Source organism: Diuraphis noxia, unplaced genomic scaffold, assembly GCF_037042655.1.
Source record: "Diuraphis noxia isolate RWA-SAM2 unplaced genomic scaffold, SU_Dnox_SAM2 contig0001, whole genome shotgun sequence".
Lineage (NCBI taxonomy): Eukaryota > Metazoa > Arthropoda > Insecta > Hemiptera > Aphididae > Diuraphis > Diuraphis noxia.
This window is the reverse complement of record NW_028301711.1, coordinates 898,159-923,825: the sequence shown is the minus strand read 5'-3', so window position 1 is coordinate 923,825 and position 25,667 is coordinate 898,159. Positions and strand designations below refer to the sequence as shown.

The 25,667-nt window shown below is 35.4% G+C and overlaps 6 protein-coding genes across 6 annotated transcripts; 1 reads left to right on the top strand and 5 right to left on the bottom strand.

Annotated features, from left to right (window-relative positions):
* Window positions 1-5,160: 5,160 nt before the first annotated feature.
* On the bottom strand, window positions 5,161-6,363 carry LOC107171483 (ATP-dependent DNA helicase PIF1-like). Its single transcript, XM_089222948.1, has 2 exons — window positions 5,777-6,363; window positions 5,161-5,611 (listed from the first exon to the last, which is right to left on the bottom strand). Exons 1-2 carry the CDS (start codon window positions 6,361-6,363, stop codon window positions 5,161-5,163), a joined length of 1,038 nt encoding a protein of 345 aa, XP_089079074.1.
* Window positions 6,364-9,078: 2,715 nt separating this feature from the next.
* LOC149059148 (uncharacterized) lies at window positions 9,079-9,432 on the bottom strand. The gene has a single exon (XM_089215800.1). It carries the CDS (start codon window positions 9,430-9,432, stop codon window positions 9,079-9,081), a length of 354 nt encoding a protein of 117 aa, XP_089071926.1.
* Window positions 9,433-12,714: 3,282 nt separating this feature from the next.
* On the bottom strand, window positions 12,715-13,929 carry LOC149059147 (uncharacterized). The gene is made up of 3 exons (XM_089222940.1): window positions 13,812-13,929; window positions 13,389-13,724; window positions 12,715-12,857 (listed from the first exon to the last, which is right to left on the bottom strand). Exons 1-3 carry the CDS (start codon window positions 13,927-13,929, stop codon window positions 12,715-12,717), a joined length of 597 nt encoding a protein of 198 aa, XP_089079066.1.
* A 329-nt stretch (window positions 13,930-14,258) lies between these two features.
* On the bottom strand, window positions 14,259-15,398 carry LOC149059146 (uncharacterized). Its single transcript, XM_089222935.1, has 2 exons — window positions 15,149-15,398; window positions 14,259-14,428 (listed from the first exon to the last, which is right to left on the bottom strand). The coding sequence occupies exons 1-2, from the start codon at window positions 15,396-15,398 to the stop codon at window positions 14,259-14,261; spliced, it is 420 nt and encodes a 139-aa protein (XP_089079061.1).
* A 508-nt stretch (window positions 15,399-15,906) lies between these two features.
* On the top strand, window positions 15,907-17,302 carry LOC149059145 (protein CFDP2-like). Its single transcript, XM_089222924.1, has 2 exons — window positions 15,907-15,912; window positions 16,208-17,302. The coding sequence occupies exons 1-2, from the start codon at window positions 15,907-15,909 to the stop codon at window positions 17,300-17,302; spliced, it is 1,101 nt and encodes a 366-aa protein (XP_089079050.1).
* Window positions 17,303-20,571: 3,269 nt separating this feature from the next.
* LOC149059144 (uncharacterized) lies at window positions 20,572-24,324 on the bottom strand. Its single transcript, XM_089222904.1, has 5 exons — window positions 24,216-24,324; window positions 23,638-23,717; window positions 23,409-23,577; window positions 21,244-21,615; window positions 20,572-21,189 (listed from the first exon to the last, which is right to left on the bottom strand). Exons 2-5 carry the CDS (start codon window positions 23,697-23,699, stop codon window positions 20,572-20,574), a joined length of 1,221 nt encoding a protein of 406 aa, XP_089079030.1. The 5' UTR covers window positions 23,700-23,717; window positions 24,216-24,324.
* Window positions 24,325-25,667: the final 1,343 nt, after the last annotated feature.

Below are 25,667 nucleotides of genomic sequence, written 5' to 3'. Positions count from 1 at the left end.
ATGATAAGCAAGATATGATAAAATAAATTAATTGTAATTTGTAATAAGATATTAAGATGTAATAATAGTATGAAATATGTAATATGAAATATTATGAAATATGTAATATCTAGTTAGTAGTTATAATATAGTAGTTTAGGAATTGACATTTAATTGAATAACAAACATTTATAGTCGTTTCTTTATATTTAGGTAAGTTCTGTATATAATATAAATAATATGTTAAATAATAATAAATAAAAACTTTATATTTAGAGCAACACATTATTGGTTTGATTTGTTTGTGGTCAATTCCTGAGTAAATAAAATATAAGTCTTATATATATACACAGATACTACCGTTGTCGATTAACCACCGTCGTAGACTACTCATTACACCTATCTCACCTATCGACAGCAATTAATATTAAACACCTTATCCGTAGCATCATATGATTACGTTCTTTGAGCCATCGACGAACAAAAGTGTAAATAATCACACAAACAATAATACATATTATTATATCACATGTAGTCGCAGCTTTTATGTGCTGTGTTAAATATTTGGCTACTAACCGAGTAGCCGTTTTTGTAATTTATAAAAAGTAGGAACACTCGAACACCGTCGACATGAGCTTAAAATAAGGATTTCGAACAGACAAAAGACAGAATTAAACGTATTTAAAACAATATTTATTGAATCAAACAAAAACAGTATAATATTTATTATTATCAGTACAATACATCAAATCCGAGTTGTTTGTAAACGCGATTTCGAAGCGTACGGACCGAATCGGTGCGAGAACCGCACGTCTACGGGTTCGAAAATAAGTATACTAGCGAAAAAAAGAGCAGTTGGCGCTATTAAAGACGAAAAAACCGATAAAAACGAACGTCGGCCGCGTCGGAAACGGAACGGAAAGACGAAGCGTTCGGGGCGATTTCGAGTGAAAACCGATTTTAAAAAAAACGCACTACACTTTTAACAGTTTAAACGTAAAAAAAGGCGACGGAAAAGAGCGTAAAAGTAGATGAATCGAGTAAAAACGTTGATTTTTTTTCGAAAACGGTACGAACGTACGGATTCGATGTTTATTGATAACGATGAATAGTATATAGAAAAATAAATGATAAACGGCCGCCCGGCGAGGAAGTAACGCGATTGGCCGGTCTTAAAGAACCCGTAGAAGAAAAACGGAATTCTTCTATGGGTGGCTTAGAGCGATATATATAGGGATTCACCTTTTATTATATAAGAGACTAGCCCTCCGTGCTAGCTGGGGGAGACCTTTAGACCCCCTTGGTCGGTAAAAAGTGGGTACCGACGTAGCAACGGGACGTAGAGTCGTTGGAATTATTAAAATCATTGCTGTACTCGCTGATCAATCAATAATCAAAAGTCGTAGCAGGTGATAACGATTTATGATAAGGCGTGGAGGTATCGTTTCGAAAGCGGGAAATTCGAAATTCGAATTTAATAGTTGATACGGTCCAGTCTTGTGCTGTTATGAATGTCGAAACGAAAAGCGTATTATAGCCGTATTTAAATGTCTAGCAAGTAACCGATTTCGGAGAGTAATAAACGTTTAGAATTTAGAATAAAGGATTTTTGATAAGGCCTAACGATATCGTGGTAATCCAACGAAGGCGGGAATATTTGAAAACCGTGTTCGAGCTTGTATTAACTCATTTAAGAGTCGGGCATCAAAAGTCGACCGGTGGTGGGCCACATATGAAAATATTCAATCCATGTTCAGATTTGTATTTTGTATTCGAATGAATAATAAAGATATCATAAACATTTTAAATAATTAGCCACACTGTAATTTTTGTCCATTCCGTTACCCGCATGCCGGGTTACCTGCGTTGTAACTCTTGTTATTGTCGTTGTAAATCGTTCTTAAACAATTAACTGTTATTTGATTATTTTACATGTCACTTTTCCGACACTTGTGTCATTTTGATAGTGTTCCCCGTCGTTCACCGTCTTGAGATATACGTAAGTACACATATATTATAATATATTATATTCTTCGCTCTTAATTAACTGTTTTTTTCTACGTTCGCCGCACATCGTATTTATCGGTGAATATAATAACAATAACATAAGTGTTTTGTGCGCACCACATGCTTTCTGTTAAATAAAATAAAAAATATTTCATCATATACCACGTGCGACGTACCATTACACAAATTATACGAAACATCTTTTGCTAACCAAATGTAAAAAGTACCTCGCGAGTCGTGATACGTCTAATAATACGTTTAAACTTAAATTTCAATATTATAATCGCCGGGTGCACGGTATTGATAAATTATTTTTAAAGGATGTCAGGGAATTATTTCTTTTCTGTGTATGATTTCGTTTTCATTTTAGAATGGAGAAAATCACCAACACTGGTGGCGGAGCAATAAATGGCCGAAGTGTGACGGTGCAGAATTATACGTTGAACGTTGCGTCTCTGCACACGTTGCACTTCGGCCATTCAGTGGATGCGGCAATTCCTGCCGCAATCACCACTGCTGACCGTAGCAAGGATGTAAAACGAAGTAAGTAGATTACTTATTAAATGATATAAATGTTCACTAATAACTAACGTCTACCTCGTGTTTCAGGATGCTATCGTTGCCACAAATATGGCCACGTGGTTGGAGATTGTCGCGGTGAGTTTATATTCATTAAAAATTAAAATCATGTTTATTCTTTCTTATATTTCTAGCCCCCTCCAGGCCTGGTAAAGGCCGTGAGCCGCGACGCCGTTCAACCCTCGTCGTTCGGCCGCCCCGTAGTCCGTCGTCGCGTACACGTGGACCGCACCGCAGTCGGTCGGATCGGGGCCGATTGCCGGCGATGACGCCCCCCGTCAACCGACACCCGTTGCAAATGGTTCCCGAGGCCACGGTGGACACCGACGCCGAGCCATCTTCCGTAAGTTTATCAAAAATATTCTTATTTAGCCTTAATTAAATCCTAATCCTATATGAATTGTAGGAACTGAATGAAACTCCATCTCCCCGCTTCGGGTTGTGGAAGGACCTTTGTAAGTTGCCAATCAGATAATTCCTTTAAACGCCATGCTTTTTTTCATTGTTTTACTGTTATTTTTACTTTTTCATAATAAAATGCTAATTCAACGAACTATATTATTTGCAGAAGTTAATTGATACTGTGATGGATGAGGAGTTTGTGTCTGCCACGGAAAAAATAGTGTAAGTTGGCAATTGAGAATTTCTTTTAATGACATAATTATAACAGTATTGAATTTATTTTATGTTTTTCAGATGAATAAAAACTTCTTTTTTTTTACATCTGTCTTGTTTTTTTAAAATTATTTTTATTATGATAGTCATGGTTAACACACTGTTGTGGTATAAATTATGTTGGCTATGTGATAGGCGTGAAATTTTAATGTGGTTAGATCGAAACCAATATTTTAACAACTAATAAAATAATAAATATCTAAAAATGACATAGATTTTTAGATATATTTATTGCATAAAAATAATAGTTAGTGAAATACAAACAACAAGATAAGTCAAGAGTGCACTTACAACCTATGGTTTTAACTAAACTTTACAAAGTATAATAATATAATAATAACAAATAATTAACAGCACAACGTAATGAACAAAAATGTTGTTTTAGAATAATTAATATGTTACATACTATAGGATATTTCATATTAAATTGTGCTAAGAGTAGCTAATTGCGCTAAGCTAAAACAGGTAATTAAATACCAACAACACATATTACTATCAATTTAAAAGTATACAAGTTAAAAAGTATAAATCAAACGTAACATATTTAACAATATTATTTAATATAATATACATAGAAGTTAACATAATATACATAATATAATAGTACAATGATATTCAATTTTAATTTAAGGCAGTTAAATACAAACAAAAGAACAAAACAAAAAGGTAGTAGGTCACAAGGTTGAGAATATTGCGAATTAAAGATTACAGAGAATAAACAAATTAAACACAAACACATAATAAAATGCTACATAATACCAAACTAAATGATACAACAGTGATAAAAGCTGTTTGTGAGTTATTAATACTATGCACAAATCACTTTTTTTTGTTTATTATGCTATTATTGATTTCTTATTGTGTGTCTTAGTTAATTAATAATACTAAGAAAAAAATAAATATTTAATAAATTGTGTTTAAGTTATTCATACAGCAATAATAATAAATTATATTATGCATTAAGTGTGTATACGAAACAGTGGTAAGACTGTATGTCTGTATGAGCTATTATTATTATTTTCCTAAAATATTACAAGTTATTCATACAGACCGTTTTAATAATTGTATGCTTTAGGCAGTTAAATACAAACAAAAGAACAAAATAAAAAGTTAGTTAATATTGTTAACTAAACATTACAAAGTTATTAACACACATTCACAGCGATGATTCAAATAAAATGTTACATATTATAGAATTAAATTGTGTTTAAGAGTTATTAACATATTACAAACAATAATATGCCTAATTTTTAAGTATTAAACGTATAATGTGTTATGGGCAGTTAAATACAAACAAAAATGTATGAGGTTGTGAATAATTACTAAGTTTAAACAAATTCAAATTAAATATTACATACCACAGTGTGATACCACACTATAGGATACAATATATATATTATATATTACACTTATAATGATAAATATTATGTTTTTCTTTAAATCTTTACTAACTGTTTGACATTAGTTACGAATACACCTTTGAGTATTCGCATCCAGAGAGACCACGTGGAGGTTGTCAAACTTTCTCTCCACACACAGACTCCGCAGAGATTTTCCTTGATCCTTGGGGGTCACACAGGCCCGTAGATGGTTTTCCTCGGTCCTTGGGGGTCACACAGGCCCATAGATGGTTTCCCTCGGTCCTTGGGGGTCACACAGGCCCGTAGATGGTTTTCCTCGGTCCTCGGGGGTCACACAGGCCCATAGATGATTTTCCTTGAACCTCGAGGGTCACACAGGCCAGTAGATGGTTTTCCTCGGTCCTTGGGGGTCACACAGGCCCGTAGATGGTTTTCCTTGATCCCTGGGGGTCACACAGACCCGTAGATGTCACATAAAGCTGTAGGAGGTTTTCACTTTTCTTTGAAAGTTGAGGGTCACACAGGCCCGTAGAGGAATCTACAAATACACTTATATTACTTATAATACTTCCCTGTACACGATATTCTTGGTGACGAATCGACCGTCATCACCGTACATGCCTACTCTCAGTGATTGTGCGTTTCTCACTCTCGAAAAAGCTACGTACAGTTGCCCATGCGTGAACACGGGCGACGGCAGTAGCAAACCCACTCGATCAAACGTCTGACCCTGTGACTTATTGATAGTCATGGCGAAAGACAACCTTACCGGGAATTGAACGCGCCGCATAATGATGGGCAGGTCGTCTTCGTCACTGGACGTGAGCGGTATCGCTGGCACGATGATATCTTCCTGTGCGTCACCGCTCAAAACCCTGGCTTTAAAGTTATGATGACGCAGTTCGGTGACCACCAACCTCGTACCGTTGCACAGTCGTCTCTTTGGATCTAGATTTCTGAGCAACATAACAATTGAACCCACCTTCAACGTCAGCCGGTACCAGGGCCGGCTCTAGTGATTGTTTATACGTAGGCAAAACTTAATTTTGCCGCCCCTGTATACTAATCGTGTTTCTTCATGTCAAAAAATGCCGCCTTTTAAAAAATAATGTTTTTAATGCCGCCGTAGGCTTGTGCCTACGTCGCCTACGCCTTAAGCCGCCCCTGGCCGGTACGGCGGCAAGCCATCTGGTTCCAAACTGTTGAGGAACTCTGTGGGAAAATTGGCCACTTCGCCGGGATCCTCGACGACCACAGTGTCGATGGCGGTGTAGCTCCTCTGAACGCCGTCGACGCGTCGCAGCACGTCCCTGTTGACATCTCTACAATCGTCGTTCCTGGGACACAGAACAATTCTCCGAGCAAAGTCGTCGACATTGGCCAAAGACATTGGCTGCGGATAGACAAAATCAATTAGATCGGCAACGTCACATACCATATCCTGAGGGATTAGCACGGTGTCCCGAACACCGTCGACCGCGGGCAGTTGACCGTTGCCGAGCCGAAGTAACCAAGTCGCAAATTGCACGTCGTTGTCGGCGCGCATGTTGCGGACCAGGTTGAAGCGTTCCATACCGCCCCATAGACTGTTGTGTTTGATCGAAGACATGACGATGTCACCTCTCGATCCTCTTCGGACTACGGGCAATATCTGTCTGAAGTCACCTGCGAACAACATGGGCTTACCACCGAAAGGTAATTCTGATCCCATGACGTCCCTAAGCAGCCGATCCACCACAGTCAGTTGCAGTCCCGGGGACATTGGCGCCTCGTCCCACACGATGAGCGCCGCGCCGCGTATCCTGTGCGCTCGCTCTGACTGCATGGTGATGGTCGATGTGGAGTCGTCGGTCGGAGTACCGAACGGCAATCCGAACGTCGAGTGCACGGTCATGCCACCGTCCATGAGAGACGCCGCGATCCCGGTGAATGCGACGCACAACACCGACTGCCCTCGGTTGCGGAGCGACCATATGAGGCATCCGTACAGCGTTGTTTTCCCGGTACCACCGGGTCCGTCGACGTAGAAAGTTTTCGCTACGTCTCGACCGTCGTCAACGGCCGCCATTACGCGGTCAAACACCGTCCGCTGTTCGGCGTTCATGTCGTCCGATTGTTGGGCCCACCGTGCCGCCGCGTCGATTGCGTGGAACAGTCTGTCGTCCTGTTCCGGTTCCAGCATTAGGGGGTCTGGCTGGGGCAAACCGTAGTCGCCCAGCGACTTTCCCTGCGCACGAAGTAGATCTCCGATGGCGTTTAGACACGCGGCCCTCGCGCGGTCGACGTCTTGGAGGCGCCGATTGAAATCCTCCATCAGGTTTGCTTCGTTCGCCTCGTACAACGCCAGCGGGTTTGAGGGCTCGCAGAACACCAGTATCGTGACGAAGAGATACCGCAGTTGCCGCAGTGTGTCCAACGCCGCCGATTCCTTCAAGCAGGCCCGCCACGCTCGGTCGTCTTCCAATAATCCGAGTGCGACGGCCGCCGCTGTGTATGTTTCGTGAACGACCCCGTCCACTGTCCTTATGTCTTGAAAGGACTGCGAGCCTCTTCGGTTCAGAAGTAGCAGTCGCAAGTGGAAACGGTCTCGGTCCAGTGGATTGCCGATGTACATCCGTGCCAACGTCTCGTTTGTCATCAGTCTTCGTCGCCGTGACCATGTTCTCTGCGGCGCGTTCCAGGTGTAATGGGTCGGTATTTCGTGGTACAGGTATTGTCTGGCCAGCACGTCATTCACGTTGAGCGTGAAGAACTCTGTTAATCTCGTTCGTTGTAAAGCTTCGTTTTGCAACCGTCCTTGCGCTTGTCCTGGCGCAAAATACACATTGTGTCGACCTTCCAAGTGGACAGGAAGTCTGACGATTGTGTGACTTCTCTTGTGCAGTTCGTACAAAAACAACCGCTAGATGCCTTCTGGTGGGCTGACGTATCTTGAGTTAACGTAACTGAAAACCGAAACAATAACTATTTTGTGTGGCTCAGTAGATGATACCATTTGACGTTTTAATATTATTGTATGAGGTTAGGCCGAGCGAGTAAGTTATTATAAACTATAGTTTAAAATGTTCAATCTAACAAAGAAACCCTAGAACTATTTTTTGAGTTGTTTAACTGAAACATGAATTAAATGAAACGTGAAGTTTAAAATGTTTAATCAAACTTAAGGAACTACTTTTTGAAAATTTACTTTTACAATAGATACAATAGATATTGACATTTTTAATGTAATACCGACAGATACGGCAATTACTGAATATTAATAAAAATATATTACTATATACTACTATGAATGAAACATGTAGTTTAAAATGTTTAATCAAAAATAAGAACCTAATAACTATTTTATTTTAACCATTTACAGCAGTAGAACAAAAAAAGAACAACGTTTTTAATAATTGGTTGTGTAGTTCTTTGTTAATTTACTTAATGTTGGTTAAGACGAAACAAAAAGTGTTGAATGTGCTTAAGTGTTAGTAACAATAATACGTGTGGTACTCTATAACAATAAGTCCATAGGTACTAACTGTAATAATATCAACTGTACTTTATAACTTTGTTGAATAAAAGAAGTTGAGTGTTGGAGCAAACTAAGTATATTGTTAAAGGTACATGCATTTAATTATTGTTTGAAAAATATAACTATCGATTAAGTAAGGTTTTAATTAACCTAACCTATTTGGTATCAATTATTAACTGCAGTAAATATGTATAAACATAAATAATTGAACTACATCTTACTTAATATAATAATTGAAAAATAAATAAACGGAAATTACTGAATATTAATAAAAATATATTGTAATACTTCTATGAGTGAAACAAACATAAGAACCTAAGAACTATTTTTTTAGTTGCTTAACCGAAACATGAATTAAATGAAACGTCTAGTTTAAAATGTTTAATCAAACCTAAGGAACTACTTTTTTCAAAACTTACTTTTAATTGTAAGTGAACAAAAATACAATAGGTATTGACATTTTTAATATAATAATAAGTGCTATATTTAAATTGTTAATGTTGAAAGCATGGTAGAACAAAAACAGCCCGAGTACAGACAGATAATAATAATATTATTTAACTGCATCTTACTTAATATAATAATTGAAAAATAAATAAACAGCAATTACTGAATATTAATAAAAATATATATCAAGTTACTTTAATTACTACTGATACAATTAAAATCTGGTGTTATTGTGTTCTGTTTTAATTGTTGTATCATTATATACAACCGACCTAACTACCTACATAATTCCACCACAAAGTAGACACTTATTACTGTTCATGTGTAATACATAAAATTCACCAACTATATAAACTTGTACAATTATTATTATCTTTTTTATGTTATTATTAATGTATCAATTAGGGATAGTATACAGTATTACTTTGATTAAACCTCTTGTTACAACAGTGAATAGTGAATATTAATTTATTCGAGTAATCGATAAAGTGCTCAACTATTTTGTATTCAGACTTACTTGGCTAGTTCGTCCTGATCCCAAACCTCCAATGTTACACAGTCGTGTCCTTTGAAGATGTATTTGTAGATGTACATCACGCTCTTAATGGAAGAGCACACCTCAACGTTAATGTGTGCGTCGTACTTGGCAAGTAGGTAAGGGTTGTGAGGAACTACACACTCGTTACCGACCTCGTTATTTCTTACAAGGACCACTCGACCGTTGTTCGGTCGGCGGTATTTGGGGTAACCGCCGTCCGAAACATACACAGTTTCCTCTGTGTGTGGCTTCGGGTAGTCTTTGGAACAACTGTTGTCCACCATGCACGGACTCTGTGGGTTGACTCTTCCACATGGCCCGTGTATCATGTGGGATGTCACGCAAGTGTGTAATTGCCTGTCGGATCTGGCAAGAAAGCGCAAACCACGTCGTCTACGTCCTCTGCCGTGCGCAACTTACTATCCTCCGCCAGGATAATGAGTATGTGCGCGTGGGGCAGACCGCGTTTCTGAAACTCTATGGTGTAAACATAAGCATCGACATTACCAAACACACGATTAACAGTTATGTCACATATTAATTCCTGTAGTTTCAAGTGGAACACCCTGGCCACCAGTTCAGGCCTGTCACTTGTCGTGCTGTGAATCGCTAGGTTGTCCGTCCGGCCAACCGCCATGGGATCGGCAACGTCCAAGTGGTGCTGCTGGTTCACGTGGTCCATGAGCCCTTGGTACGCATCAGCGAGGAGAGCTCGCTGATTCGTGCGGATATAGTTCAGATTGTTCGATTCCATTCGAACGTACTGGTCACACACATACTGCTGCAACAAAAATCGACCAGCATGTATAAGACTGAACTGTACATGCATCGTATCATTATTTCCACGATATCGTATGGCCATTGATTATAGAATAGACAGATAGACCATGCTATAGGGATTTTCGGCGACTACAATTTTAATTATGATAGCTGCCGGTAGGTAGCGTTGTATGAATTAATTTTATATTATTACTACTGACGGCGAATAACATATTATTCCTAGACCGGTTTGAGGTAGTGACAGAAAAAGCGATAAGCCTATTAATGACTTTATCATGGATAAACCTATATTTATTATTTTCTGAGCATTGCGCTATGATTGCCACTATCGCTAAATAGTATATTCACAAAATTGTTAATTTTTATGTCGAATTCTACTACAGAAAGCAATAATTAATTAATTTCATTACGAAAGATCAATTTTGTTTGGATGTTTGGAATGTTACGATTCAGTAAAATCTGCTTTGGGCGGAAATATTTAATTGAACATTACATACTATACTAGATTTACCAAGTTTTAAAAATAAAGCAAATCTTTAACCATATTGTAATTTTTAATTTTATTGTATTTTCATACTTTATAAAATACATTGTTTTGTATTTTTGTGTTCAAATTTTAAAATGAATAAAAACTCAATAACAACATAAATAATATACATAATTAAATTATTAATATAATTTATAAATAAAATAATAGTTGTGTTTTGTTATTATATGTACATACTGAATGTGTTAAGTTTAGAAACCAACTATAAGTCTATATAATATGATGAAAAACGATTCTGAGTGAAGATATACCAAGATTGCTAAACTGGATTAGAAATAAAATACTAGGTTTAAAGAATAAAAAAATTGTCTTTATTATTAAAAAAACACAAAATAAGGGTAAAATACATTTATACATTTATATTGAAGCATAATTATTAGAATAAAAGTAAATTGTGATGTTTGTTGGTTCTGAAAAGAACCGTTTAATAAAATTGAAACAAATAGTCTTAAAAAAGACTATTTAAAAATTTAATGCTAAGTCCTGAAAAGAACTGTTTAATATAATAAAAATCAATGCTTAATCCTGAAAAGAACTGTTTAATGTAGTTGATGTGAATTGTCCTAAAAAAGACAGTTTAATGTAATTGATGCAAATAGTCCTGAAAAGAACTATTTAAAAATCAAAGCTAAGTCCTGAAAAGAACTATTTAATGTAGTTGATGTGAATTGTCCTAAAAAGGACAGTTAAGACTGCTTCTATATTGTTTTATGCAAATAGGTACAAGGTCAGAACAAGAAAAAATGTATTTAATTTATTTAAATATGGTTTAATATTTTTAATTTAGAAAGTTTTGCTAATTTTGAGGTAGTTGAAAATAATTTTGTTTTATTAAATATTTTACAAATTAAAAGTTGTTCAATTATGTACATTTTATGATCTATGCAGTTTGTCAATGATTCATCAAGCCATTTTTTAATTGTATTATTATTTTTAAGCACTCAGTTAGTTGAAATTTTATTTTCTTTTTATGCAAATAGTTTTTATAATTGCTTTCAAAAATATTTAAAATTTTATTTACTACATTATTTAAGCTATTTGATGGTGCTTTAAGTCCACTTTCATTATCAATTGAAGTATAATTTTTATTAAGAAGATGCAACTGCTTTTTATCATTTAAGTTTTTATCAACAAATAGTTTAAGTTGACATTGGTTACAATTAAATTTTTTCATACATTTATAGCCCAAATATCCTGCGAAATATGTTACAGAACAGTCTTCTAAAGTGACATCAATATTACTATCAGTATTATTTGAGTCCTCGTCAGATGAAAAAAAACAGAGAGATAAATTAGAATTACATTCTGTGTCGGAATCAGATGATAATTTCGAACTGTTAAAATTTATTTTATTTAGTGAACTAACTGGGTCAATTATAATTGGATTATCATCTTCTTGGGTTTCCTCACAATTTGTCGCTTTTGATGTACATAAAGAAAAAATACAATTACTTCTTATGGAAGTTCTGATTGTTCTAGCTGTTGGGTTTTTGTTATAACCACCATTTTGTCGAAAAATACTAAAGAGGTTTTCTAAAACATCCTGATTTAAACGATTAGTCATTAAAAATACAATATCATTAGATTTCTCTGCTTCAAAAAATTGCAATACACCTTTAATGGTCTGTGTAAGCCCTTTAAAACAGGGAGGTTGAGATAATTTTCCTTTTTTTAATTTTTGTAAATTTGTGAAGTATTGTGAAGCTTCTATTAAAATTTTTTTTACAGTACCTAGATCAGTTAATGCACAGAGGTATGGATTATGACTATATAAAGATTTACTATTTAAACAATCAAATAAATTATTAATAAACTCAATAAAATCTGCAGTATTCGATGAAGTGTTACTTTGAAGTTGTCCTGTTTGTATACAAGTTCGGATTGCTGCGGCCATGGAATTGCTTAATAATTGTACTGCTAATTTAACACGCATTTTTTGAAAAGAATTAGGGTAAATATGTGCATCTGTTATTTTGATGAGAGACTTACTTTTATGATTTTGTTTGTCCAACTCATATGTTTTTTTTATACCATCAAATGAGATTATTTTATTATCTTTTATATAACAGGCATTAATTAAATTATTTCTAATACTTTTAAGTAAATGAGGAACATCAAACAAAGAAAAAATTTTATTGTTGTTGATAAAAAAAAATGGATTATCTTCTGAAATATTTAATGATTTTAAAGTGCTTTGGTTGTTTGTGCCTTGATCGCAAACTATAATTTTGGGACACAACCCAACCTCAAATAACTTTTGTAAAACATCAATTATTAAATTTTTTTAAATTGTTTTGTTAACTCCAGAATGAACAAGAAAATATGCAATTGGAAATTTCCATGTAGAGTAAATACCTCGAGCCATAAATACTAAAACACAGTTAGCACTTTTATTCGTCCTCCCATAATGACCTAAATCTTCAAAACCTTCAATAAAATCAAATTCTTTGGAATATTCTATAAATTCTTTTATATACATTTCATCAAAACAAACAGTGCAAGCTTTTTCTTTATAATCAGATGACTCAAATTTTTTTTGTATATGACTGAAAAATAATTTACTAAAACCTGGTAAGAATTTTGATTGACCAATCCAACGACGAATAGTTGATGGCCCAGGTAAATTAACTTTTTGTGAACGTAAAAATTTATATGCTGTTGGTGATTTATAATATAAGTTTAAAGCTAAATTTTTTTCATTTAATGTCCACGGACGACTCCTTTCTTTTAATTGCATCGTTACCATTGCCTTAGAATTAATTGATGGAAAGTTATGCATATTTATTGAATTCTTAGCATTATTATGTGTTTTAAAAGTTTTAACTCTTTTTTTTAATTTTGAAATTTGAGTTATTTTATTATGAATTAATTTGTTTTTTAGTTTTAATTTTTGTTTTAAATTGATTTTTCTAGGTGTATCTATTTCTATCAAATCAGATTTCCTTTTTAAATTTGGGCTAGGCATGTCAATTATATTTGTTATTTTAATTTTTTGAGGTGTAGAAAAAGTTGAAGGGGGGTTCGGAAAAACTAACTCTACCATGTCTGGTTTTGAGTGTGTATATGTTTTAGTTGGGGTTGACATTATATTATACTCCTGCTGAGATTCATCATTCTGGTTAATGCCTGATGATGTAGATGGCTGTGTTTTAGATTGATAATTATAGGGAATAGCAGTATCTATCAAACGATTTTGAGTAAAATTTTGTACAAAGCTTTCGGGTGGGAAATGTTCTTGACAAATGTACCTATTGTGGAGTTTATCTGGATCAACAGAAAACAAACTTGTGTTTCCTGTGTAGATATAAAAAATATGTGTAAAAAAAATTATAAATATTCGCAATGGTACAGAAAAATTAAAATTTAAAATTAATTACTCACCTGAATGTATTATCCATACTTCTTTTCTATCATCTTTTGGAAAACGATACATTTTTAAATTTGGAAACATTTTCTTTGATTTTTTACAATTTAAATATTGGCATTTATTTCCAGACATGTTTAAGAATTTTTAATTGTAAATGCAACTCAAAACTCAAAAAACAAGAAAATTCGGAAGGCGGTTGTTCCACAATGAACAAGATAGTAATAAATGATAATATAATAAAATTATTATTTCCAATCATTTCAGTATATCTTCAGTTTCTTATTATTACTCTATTTTTAGATCGGCACTTCGCGATAAGCCACCTCTTCCCTTCCCCGCATATCCATGGCGAACATCTATGATGGGGGTACCACCTCCTTGCATCCCAACTACACTAGCGCTCCATAGTGGTTGCATCCTACGCATGGTCACCAAATATTAACATTGCATGGGCTATCTGTCTATTCTATAATCAATGGTATGGCCAAACGAAAGCACGCAAACTCCCTGATACTATTCCGATTGCGGACTTGATTCCGGCGGTTGCTCTCTTGTCTCATACCGAAATGCCAACCGGCTTCTCCGCTTGGGAACAACAGCGGATACAACATCGGATCCGCATGACACGACCCTTGTGGAATGTAATAAATGGTATATATTATTTCAAGTAAATTACTAAATGCAGTGGAGAGTTAGGTTATGGAGCTGTGTAAATTAAGCTCATATTTTATAGAACAGCAAGAGGAAGGCATGTGGAAAAGTTCCAAATTCTATGAAACATATCAATAAATACAACAGACCACTACAGGAACAACAACACAATGAATTGTGAATAGTGTGAGAATTAATTGTAGTTTGTTTGTGTATACTAATACTTTGTATATATTTATGATACTAAACACAACAGTTCATGTGGCACTACATTTGACTTTTTACTATGTTTGATGTATACTGTATACTTAACTTATTAAGTGAGCATAGTGAATTAAGCATTGAAGTAATTTAAGGATAGGTTCGATTAATGATAAGACATCTGTGTGTGTGTGTGTGTACTTTACAATCTTTACATTTGTACATGGAATTTTAAATTAAAATAAATTTATCTAATTATTATCAGTACAGTAATTATAACGCAGTGCAGTTTTCAAAAGGATTAATTAAGTATGTTGATCTATGCTGCAACGATGCAAATTTTTATACAGCACTGCATTGAGAAGTAAGAACTGAAGTGAAAGAGCAGAGGCCCTATGAAAGAGTTAAGGTTGGTTGTGCTATTTTATATCTGTGTGTTTAACCAAATCATCTAATGGTATTAATTTTAAGCAGTTATGTGAAATGGTTATTAACTAACCCGCAGGTATGTTTTGCATCCTGTGTTGCGGGTCGATTGGATTCGTGTCGTAGATGACCAGATTCAGGTTTCTGGGCGGACGACCGTCGTCACCGACAAACACGGCCGCAACTTCATTTGCTGTGGGCAGGTTGTAACGCCGCTGATCCCTGGTTGCATCTGTGACGAAATGCATTGTGATCGGCCTGGGATGCACACCTGCTGGGTCGGCGTTGGCTACGTCTCTTTCTGCCTGCCACACCTGACGCATATTCCTAGAATTAATGTACACATATATATTGTGTTAAACACACACCAATAATAATAGTAATTGCAAGAGCAAGGGGGGAATAAATATCAGAACTCCACCATCAATGTAATGATGCTGCATTTTGTGTTAGCAAACTTAATTTTAAAAATGTATATTGCACTCTATATAAGTAAGCGTAGTTAAGTGAATTTATAAATTATATGATTAGTCTGAGGTAAGATTTATGTTTTACAGAATATTTATATCAGATACCTGTAGTATCATGTGAGTACAGTGTACATTTACATTGCTAAGTATTGTATAAGTTGAAATACAATTTAAAAGAAAGTCCATTGTAACTTACTGTAACTCTACTTAGTGTGTGTGTGTGTCATAGGTGTAGCGAAATAACTGTAAAAATGTGTTGCACTCCATAACAGTAAGTGTAGGTACGCGTAAAGTGAATTTATCAATTGTATGGTAAATGTTAAGAATGTTGTAGTATTGTTTGAATGCGTGCCACTGTGCAATGACAGTATAATGTAAATTTATATTTTTAATGTGTGTTCATACACATTTATGATCTGTGTAAGGCTGAACAAAAAGTGTTGTATTATATAACAGTGATATGGTGTATGATCCCCAGGGGAGCACTATCTAGTGCGACGGGTTTTGCGAACCCGGGGCCCCGAGCTCTGAACTGTACTGACTTTAATTAGTTGGTACTGTTCTCCCTACTCTAACCTTAATTGGTTGGAGTAGACTGGTCCTCCAGTTTGGGGGTTTAGCGCAGGGCTAACAACCCTGCCTTAGAAAACAATATTGTTCAGGATCTATCAATAAACTTGCCTCGGAACCGTGGAGCTTTGGAAAACAAGACAGGAAAATGGAAAAATGGCTTATCTTTTGGAACATGGAACATTCGCACACTTTTTAAACCTGGAGCAGTACAATGCTTAGTTGAGGAGACAGAGAGGTATGGGCTAGGAGTGGTGGCCCTACAAGAGATTAGGTGGAACGATAACGGAACTCTAGATATTCAAGACACAACGATCTTCTACGGCGAATGTAACAAACATCGTCAATTTGGAACAGGCTTCGCAGTACATAAATACTTAGTACCATCAGTAAGGGAATTCAAAAGCATTAACCCAAGGAGATCAGTACTAACATTAAAAGAACAATATTTCGATATTACATTCGTGAATGGGCATGCACCCACAGAAGAAAAAACACAAGAGGAGAAGGACGAATTCTATGATAATTTGGAACACACGCTAAATGAAATCCCACGAAGTAGAATTAGGATAGTCCTAGGAGACTTTAATGCCAAGTTAGGGAAGGAGAACATATTTAGATCAACGATTGGTAACCACAGCCTTCACGATATAACTAGTGAAAATGGACTCAGACTTATAGACTTTGCATGTGGTGGGGGACTTATTGTGAAGAGCACAATGTTCCCACATAAAGATATCTATAAGGGTACATGGAAGGCACCGAGTGGTAGATATGTCAGTCAGATAGACCATGTCCTGATTAATACTAGGTTCAGAAATTGTATGCATGATATAAAAACAGTCAGAGGAGCTGACTGCGACTCAGACCACTACCTAGTTAAAGGAAAACTGAAGGTGAAACTCAAGAAACTGACATCTAAAAAAGGAACGTTAGTGGACAAATATGACGTGAATAAGCTAAAAGATACCAATATATGTAGGAATTTCAAGCAAAAATTACATGAAACAATGAACAGTTTAAACATAAATCAAGAAGAGACAATTGATGCTAAATGGAAAACGGTTAAGGATGCTATAAAAACGGCCACAGTCACAGTAATAGGCAAACAAAACAGGACAAGGAAACCGTGGTTCAACAACTCCTGCAAGGAAGCATTTAATAGAAGAAAAGAAGCCAGGACTTAAATGCTCAACAATCCCTATAATAGAGAGAAAGTGATGGCATACAAAGAATGTCAAAAGGAAGCAAATAATATATTTAGATATGAAAAACGGAAATACACAAAAGATGTATTAGAGGAAGCCGAAATTGATCACAAAGTAAATAGAACTCGACAATTATACCAGAAGATAAATTCAATTAGAGGGGGGTACAAAAAACATGAAAAGCTCCTTAAAAATGACGATGGTTCCCTTGTGACAGAACAAGACAAGGTATTGGAAAAATGGAGACAATATTTTGGATTATTACTTAATTGCGAAAACCCAGTCAATACATTTACATGGATGCCAACGGAACCTAATGACACTGATTGTCCGCCTCCAAGCAAAGAGGAAGTATTACAACAACTTAATAGACTAAAAAACCACAAAACTCCTGGGGAGGACGGGATCCAAGGAGAAGTACTAAAAAACCTGGATGACGGAGCAATAAATAGAATACATAGTATTATAGAGAGTATCTGGCATGAAGAAAGACTTCCGGAGGATTGGGGCACCGCATTAGTGTGTCCTATTCACAAAAAAAATGATCCACAAGAATGTAGTAATTATAGAGGTATAGCATTACTAGATACAACGTATAAAGTCCTAGCATATTGTATACTGGATAGAGTAAGGCCAATAGCAGAGACTTTACTAGGAGACTATCAGGGAGGTTTTAGGCCGAATAGATCTACAACGGATCAGATTTTCGTAATAAGACAGATCCTCCAAAAAAGTTGGGAGTATAATAAGGATTGTACGGGCCGGGAACGACACAATAATAGGCCGTGACGCCCGGTCACCAAATACTTCGCGCGCTACACTCACACACCGATCGACCTGTGTATGTGTGTATACGTGTATAGCAGTTCAATAGAGGTGGACGGGATCGCCGAGCAAGACTATTGAACGCTAGTGTGTGGTGGGTGTGTAGGTGTGTATATATGTGGTGTGTGGACTTAAAACTAAAATAAAAGGTAACACGGTTTTTGGTAACTAAGTTGCTGTAATATACAAATAATTTAAAATACACAAAATAATATAAAAATCACAGCAACAAAAAAGGTATAAAAAGATATAATAATATGGCCCTCTTGGCCCAACAGGTAAAAATGTAATAAATATAGGGTGCTGCTATGCGAGCCCCTATATGAAAACAAAATAATAATATAGAGCCGCTATTAGAGCGGTATACAAAATAATAATATAGGCCGCTATTAGAGCGGTATGCAAAATAATAATATAGAGCCGCTATTAGAGCGGCTATTAGAGCGGTATACAAAATAATAATATATAAAGAAAAACTCACATAGTTGGCGGTGCTCGGCTGGCCAGTTGCTACCTATGCCTGGAATAAACAATAATTGACACACACACTATAATATAATAAAAAGAGTGGCAATTAGTGCACACAAATAAAATACAAATTTTTGGCTATTTGAGCCGTAACAATAATATATATATAATAAAAATGGCAATTCGCGCTCGTAAAGTATACAAAAATAATGCGGCGATTCGCGTCCGCACAAATACAAATAAGCCGGCGATTTGCGCCGAAGAATATAATAAATTTGGCGCTTAGCGCCCGCACAACTAATACGCAAAAATAATGATTTCTGCACGCACACAACAATACGTGCTTCGTGTTGCACACTGGAATACACTGACGCCGGGCGGCCGTATTAAATGATAATCAGCAGCCGATTCGGCGGCGCGCGATAGCGCTCTTATCTGCATGTTATATAATAATTCACAATACAATTAACAAAAATAAACCAATACAAAAATAACAATTATAATATGTGACTGTGTTTGTGTGTGTGTGTGTCGATCGGTGTGGCGGCACGAACAAGGATGTACACATATTGTTTGTAGATTTTAAAAAAGCTTATGATTCTATTCATAGAGAAAGCCTTATAAATATACTCAAAGAATTTAGATTCCCAAGTAAAATTGTAAGCCTCATTGGAGCTAGCATCAACCACACGGATATAAAGGTTAAGATAGCGAACACAACATCTCAGCCTGTGAGGGTAACGACAGGTCTCCGGCAAGGGGATGCGCTTTCCCCAGTGTTGTTTAACCTGGTACTGGAAAAAATAGTACGAGAAATGAACGTTTCAGAAGGAATTGCGCTGGGACAAATAACAATAGGACTTTTAGCATACGCGGACGATATAGCTCTCTTAGGAGATGATATTGAGACGATAAAAAGGCTGGGAAAAAAACTTATAAAGGCTGCAGAGAAAGTGGGATTAACCGTTAACGATGATAAGACAGAATACTTAACTGTTAGCCGAAATAGCAGAAATTACAGACTAGGACAACATATTGAATTAGAAGGACATATTTTTAAGAAAGTCTCACAATTTAAGTATCTCGGATCTATTATTACTCAAGACAATGAACTTAAAACAGAGGTGTCGTCGAGAATACAACTAGCTAATATGGGATACTATGGGTTAGAAAAAGTACTGAAATCTAGGACCCTCTCTAAAAATTTAAAAATAAGAATGTACATGACATTATTACGACCTATTGTCATGTACGGATCTGAGACGTGGGCACTGAGAAAAGCCGAAGAACAGAGACTAGGAGTATTCGAAAGAAAGGTTTTAAGAAAAATATATGGACCGGTCTTTGATAACCAAACAAACGAGTGGAGGAAATTGCATAATTATGAAATTCAAATGCAGTTTCAGAGGCCTGATATAATTAAAGAGATAACAAAAAGAAGACTCATGTGGGGAGGTCATGCCTGGCGTAAGCAAGGATCTCTTGTTAGGCTGGTAATAGAGGAAGAGCCTATAGGGAAAAGACCTTTAGGAAGACCCAGGTTGAGGTGGGAAGACTGTGTAAAGAAGGACATAAAATCGATAGGACCAGGAATCAGATGGAGAGAAGTTGCAGAGGACAGGGACAGATGGCAAGATTTGTTTATAGCGGCATGGTCTTAAAGGCCGAAGCCAATAGAGAAAAAAAAAAAAAAAAAGATATGGTGTATGGGATTAAATGAATTCATTCAAATAATTTACATGATTAGAGTAAGAGGGTAAATGTTGTTATTATTCAAGTTATTTTTTTACAAAGTTGAGGATTTATTTATTTTAGTGAGTTGTGTTGCATGTATATTTTGAATCATCATTAAGCAATAACTTTATGTTTGCTGTATGTTTGTAGCTCTTAATGAGTCTTACTCTAAATGGTCGGTTAATTAAGATGTCTAAAGTCAACAGACACAATAATTTTTCTCACATTAAAGCCAATGCGTATGGATTCCTGTCCCGCAGCATAGTGTCCAAGTCTGCCATCACACTCTCTGACAGTTCACGTTGATTTCTCTGTCGGGCCATGTCGAGGCGGCGGGTGTTGGCTTCCCCGGACTCGATGAAGTACAACTCGCAGTATCTCGCTTCTTCTCTGTTGGCAGCCACGTCATTATTAGTCCTATGGTACAATTGCCCTTGGAGTGTGAACACCGCCGGACCTCGCCCTTGTAAAGGTCTGGGATTCACGCTGGTGGAAATCGCAGCAAATGCCAGGGCATTGTTGTACAGCCGGATGTTCCCTTGGTAACTACGACCATCCTGCGAATCAGAAATTAGCAAATTCATTAACAGATACGGGGCAGGCAACAACACGTGGTCTCCTGTAGCGGTCACTTGGCCGTTATTGCAACACGTGGAGAAGTGACCCATGGTCGTACGTTCGCTGGGAAAGTGGCGGGCGTTACAGTGCCCGCAGACAGCAGTCAAAGCACCCACGCAGTGACGCTCTGGCAGCGGGTGTCTCACGGCAGCTAGCCTGTCGATCATGGGCACAAGTCTTCTGGGTTGTTCTACCGGAACACCCGCAGGAATTGGTTCGAACTGCAATTCAAATAATTTATGATAAAATTATATTTTAAAGACATATTTACTGACCTCTTCGTCGATCACGTCGAAAAACTCGAGTTCTGCTTGTGCTTCGTCCATCTGAACCTCGACCATTTCCACACCCTCGTCTTCATCTTCCACCAGCACTTCGAAGACTTCCATGCCCTCTCCTCCGCCGTTCACCTGGACGTCGATGACTTCAATATCCTCCTCACCGTCGACGACTTCCATGCCTTCCTCTTCCTCAACCATGACGTCGATGACTTCTACGCCCTCCCACTCCTCCATCGGAACGTCGAAGATTTCCACTTCCTCCTCTTCTTCCAGCTCGACTTCGAAGATTTCCACTTCCTCCTCTTCTTCCAGCTCGACTTCGACGAATTCCACGACCTCCTCCTCCATCTGGACATTCCCCAGCACCTATAAGTTAGGTTGAGTTAATGTAGAATGGATACAATTTTCAAATCTCAGTGTGCTTAATATGAATATTAAGTGAAACAAATTAAAAAAAGTAAGGTGTTTAAGACAGCATGTTTGGCATTGTAGTAGACAGGTGTAATGTAATGACTTTTTTTATAGGCCGATTAATTAATTTTAACTGTATGTTTATAAATTAATATTAAGTTTATATATTACTATTCTATAGAACACTGTATTTTACAGTTGGTGTATGCTTTGTTAAGTGGACATTTTGAATATTATGAACTCCATAACTATCTATTAAATAAAATGAATAATAAGTTTATGTTTTGTAGAATATTTTGCTGATGTAGTGCTGTATGGCATTTGGTACGGGAAATACAATGTACAGTTAGTTCTAACAACGCGGCATATAATGTATTGAAATAGGGAGCATTAATCAGAGTACAGTATCCGGAATGATGAAATTCCTAGTACACATCAGTAGAAAGAACTCAACATGTGGTTTAACTGTTTGTAGTTAAAGTACCTAGATATCAACGTGTTATGTATGTAGAGACAAACAACTGTGTAAGAAAACGTATAAGTAGTAAGTTATAAGTAACAGTAAAACTGTAACACTACTTATCGTGTGTAGCATGGAGGGCTAAAAACAATAAAAAAAATTAATAAAATAATTAGTTGTGTGTGTGTACATATATAATATATATATATATATTGCACTTTATAAAAGTAAGCGTAGTTACTACACTATATGCATTAAGTGAATTTATAAATTATATGATAAGTCTGAGGTAAGATACCTGTAGTATCATGTGAGTACAGTGTAAACTTACATTGCTGAGTATATAACTACAATGTATTAATGTTGTACATAAAAATTCTTGAGAATTGGCCATCATATAAGTATAAGATGAAATACAATTTAAAAGAAAGTTACACACAGTTCTACCTAAACAACATTAATACAGTCATAGGTGTAGCAAAATATTCAGTTGTCTTTTGTTTTCATTTACAGCCAATGAACAAAAAAGAAGAACGTTTAATAATTGGTTGTGTATTTTTAATCATTGTTTATTGTTGGTTAGGCTGAATCAAAAAGTGTTTAATGTTCTTACGTGTTTAACAGTAACAATAACATTTGTGGCATACTATAACAATAAATGTAGATACCTATATGCATCAAGTGAATATCAGATACTTGCTTAATGCATGCTACTGAGCAAGGAGAACACAGTGTACATTTAGTGTGAAGTCAGTTACATCAGATTACAAACATTTAGTAGGTTATGCCAGGGGTCCAATATTAAAATACATAAGTAGTGTGTTATACTAACTAACTGTAATAACATTAACTGTACTTAAAAAAGTTAAGTGTTGAGCAACCTAATAATGTAAATCACAGTGTACACGGTGAACAGTGAATGTACTATACAATGTACTATACCTAAATAATGATGAATGATAAATGTTGTTGTGAAGTAATTTGTATTCTTTAGTACCCATACTGTAAATGTGCAGTAAATTATAAACAAAACATAACACAACTTAGTGGCATAGGAGGGTTGTGGGTGTATGTGTGTGGATGATGAATTAAAACTGCTTTTAACAATAGGTACTTGATATTGTAATTCACAGTGTTATGTATTAAAGTGAAACATTCCGTTAAAATATATTTATGTTTGGTAGTATACTTGTGTCGGGTCACGTTGAATGTTATCAACTTAAGTTCCTAACAGCAGGTATATATAAGGATATTAGTGGTGTAGTAACAATCTTGATTATACACTCACCAAAGACGGCACTGCTGTGAGCACCAGACGACGGCGTTGTGCGTCTCCTATGACATAGTCGATGCCAGGCACGAAATGCCTTGAACACAACTTTGATGATTGGTTCACAGGAAAACCATTGTCCATCACAAATGCCACCCACTGATGATGACGCACATCGTTTGGAAATCTAAAAGTGTCATATTTAATATGAGTAGTTATATATATATGTGTGTGTAGGGTGAAATACTTGTGTACGGAAACATCATTGATATTGTCCACAACTCCGCACATCACACAGCGTTTGACCATTGTGTACGTGTGAATAGCCTAAAAACATCATGAAAAGTAAAAAGTAAGTATAAACTAATTTTCTACACTCATTGTAATCAAAAATAATGACGTTATCAGTATGCTGTCTGTACAAGTGTGTTATTTTTAGAATTAATACCTACTGCAAATATTATATTTTATAAAATCGAAAAATGGCATACAGAGCAGCACAGTTAACTGTTTAAACAAATACCGCAACGGCGCAACGGTAAACGCACCAGTTAAAATGAATCGGTTAACGGCCAAACGTCGACCACGGCGAATTTCAAATACTAAGGCGGATACAAAAAAGCGTTAGATTCAAAGTAAACACGCGGTGCGTGAAAAAAAACACCAAACTCGCCATAGTGAAAATATCGCGTATATTATAGCGATGAACAACGTGTGTAATGAAACGGTGGTGCACTGGCACTGGTGCGCGACACGCGCTGCCATGAATACACCTGTACGTATATTATATTATATTGTATTATTATATGTAAAACTTGTACTCACCGGTTTGCAAAGCGCCAGATACAGATACAGACCGAAACGAAATGAAAAGCACTAAGTAGTTTCGGAAATAGGCTTTTCGGTATGCGTAGATGTGTGCTGTATGGGCGTTCGTCGCAAGATGACGCAGAATAACATAGGCGAGTTTCGCGTCGCCAACGAACCAGTCTAATATCTAATCGTAATCTAATAATGGTCATACTGTAATATTGCGTATATTGCAGCGACACTCGAAAGCGATCATCCAGTGTATTATATATTATAATATATATATGCAAGGCTGGGCATTAACGAGTTAAAAAGTTAAAGTTAAGTTAAAAAGTTAAGTTACTTTTAACTAAGTTATTTAACGAGTTACTTTTATTTTCAAAAGTAACTTCCAGCTTAACGAGTTTCTTTTTTGTTTTAAACAACTTCTAACTTAACGAGTTAATTTATTAATTTGTCCTAATATAAATTTCATATATTTAAAATTATATTTTGATTTTTATAACTTATTGATATTATATATATATATATTATATATATAAAAATAATAATTGTGGGAATAACCAAATACTTAACGATATGAATGTGAGTGTTTTGCATTATATCTATATTTGAAATTTCAATATAAATTAGAATAACGTGTATAAGTACAACTATCTACCTATATAAAATTTGGGAAACGAATTACGAGTAATAATAATAGTGTTAGATAATAATATTTTATTTTAATCTGCTTATTCGCAGAAAATATGTATATATATACTCGTATAATATATATTATTATAAAACAAAAATGTTATATATGTGTAATTTATTTAATTAAATCCTAATAACAAATTTAATAATAACAATTTACAAATTTAATGGTTATTAACAAGAAAAAAAATTTTTAAGTTAAGCCATCATTTTGGAAAACGTGTAGGTAAAAAAAAATACATTAAAATAATTTATTTGTTTTGTTAGATTTTATAATTGATTGAAGTATGTAAGTAGTACTTACTAAGTACCTACTGTAATTAATACAATTACATATGTTTATTGAAAATAGTTAGACTTCCATTATATTGTGTTATTTGTTAAGCTTTGATAAAAATGTATGATAATTTATTGTACATGAAAAAAGAAAATTAACTTATTTTTAACTAAGTTAAGTTACTTTTTTTTCAAATTAACTTTTAACTTTTAATGAGTTAAATAAATAAGAAAACTAATTTTTAACTTTAAACTTAACTTACATTTTTCTGTATTAACTTAAATTAACGAGTTAAAATAATTAGTTAACTTGCCCAGCCTTGTATATATGTACACGTTTAAATACGTTTGTATTAGTAGGTATATTATAAAATAAAAATTACTAATTATTAATAACATAATAACGACTATATACCTATCGTTATTCATTACATACTCATGGGACATAGTTAACATAGTTATCTATACATAATAATTATTAAAGGTTATCATGGA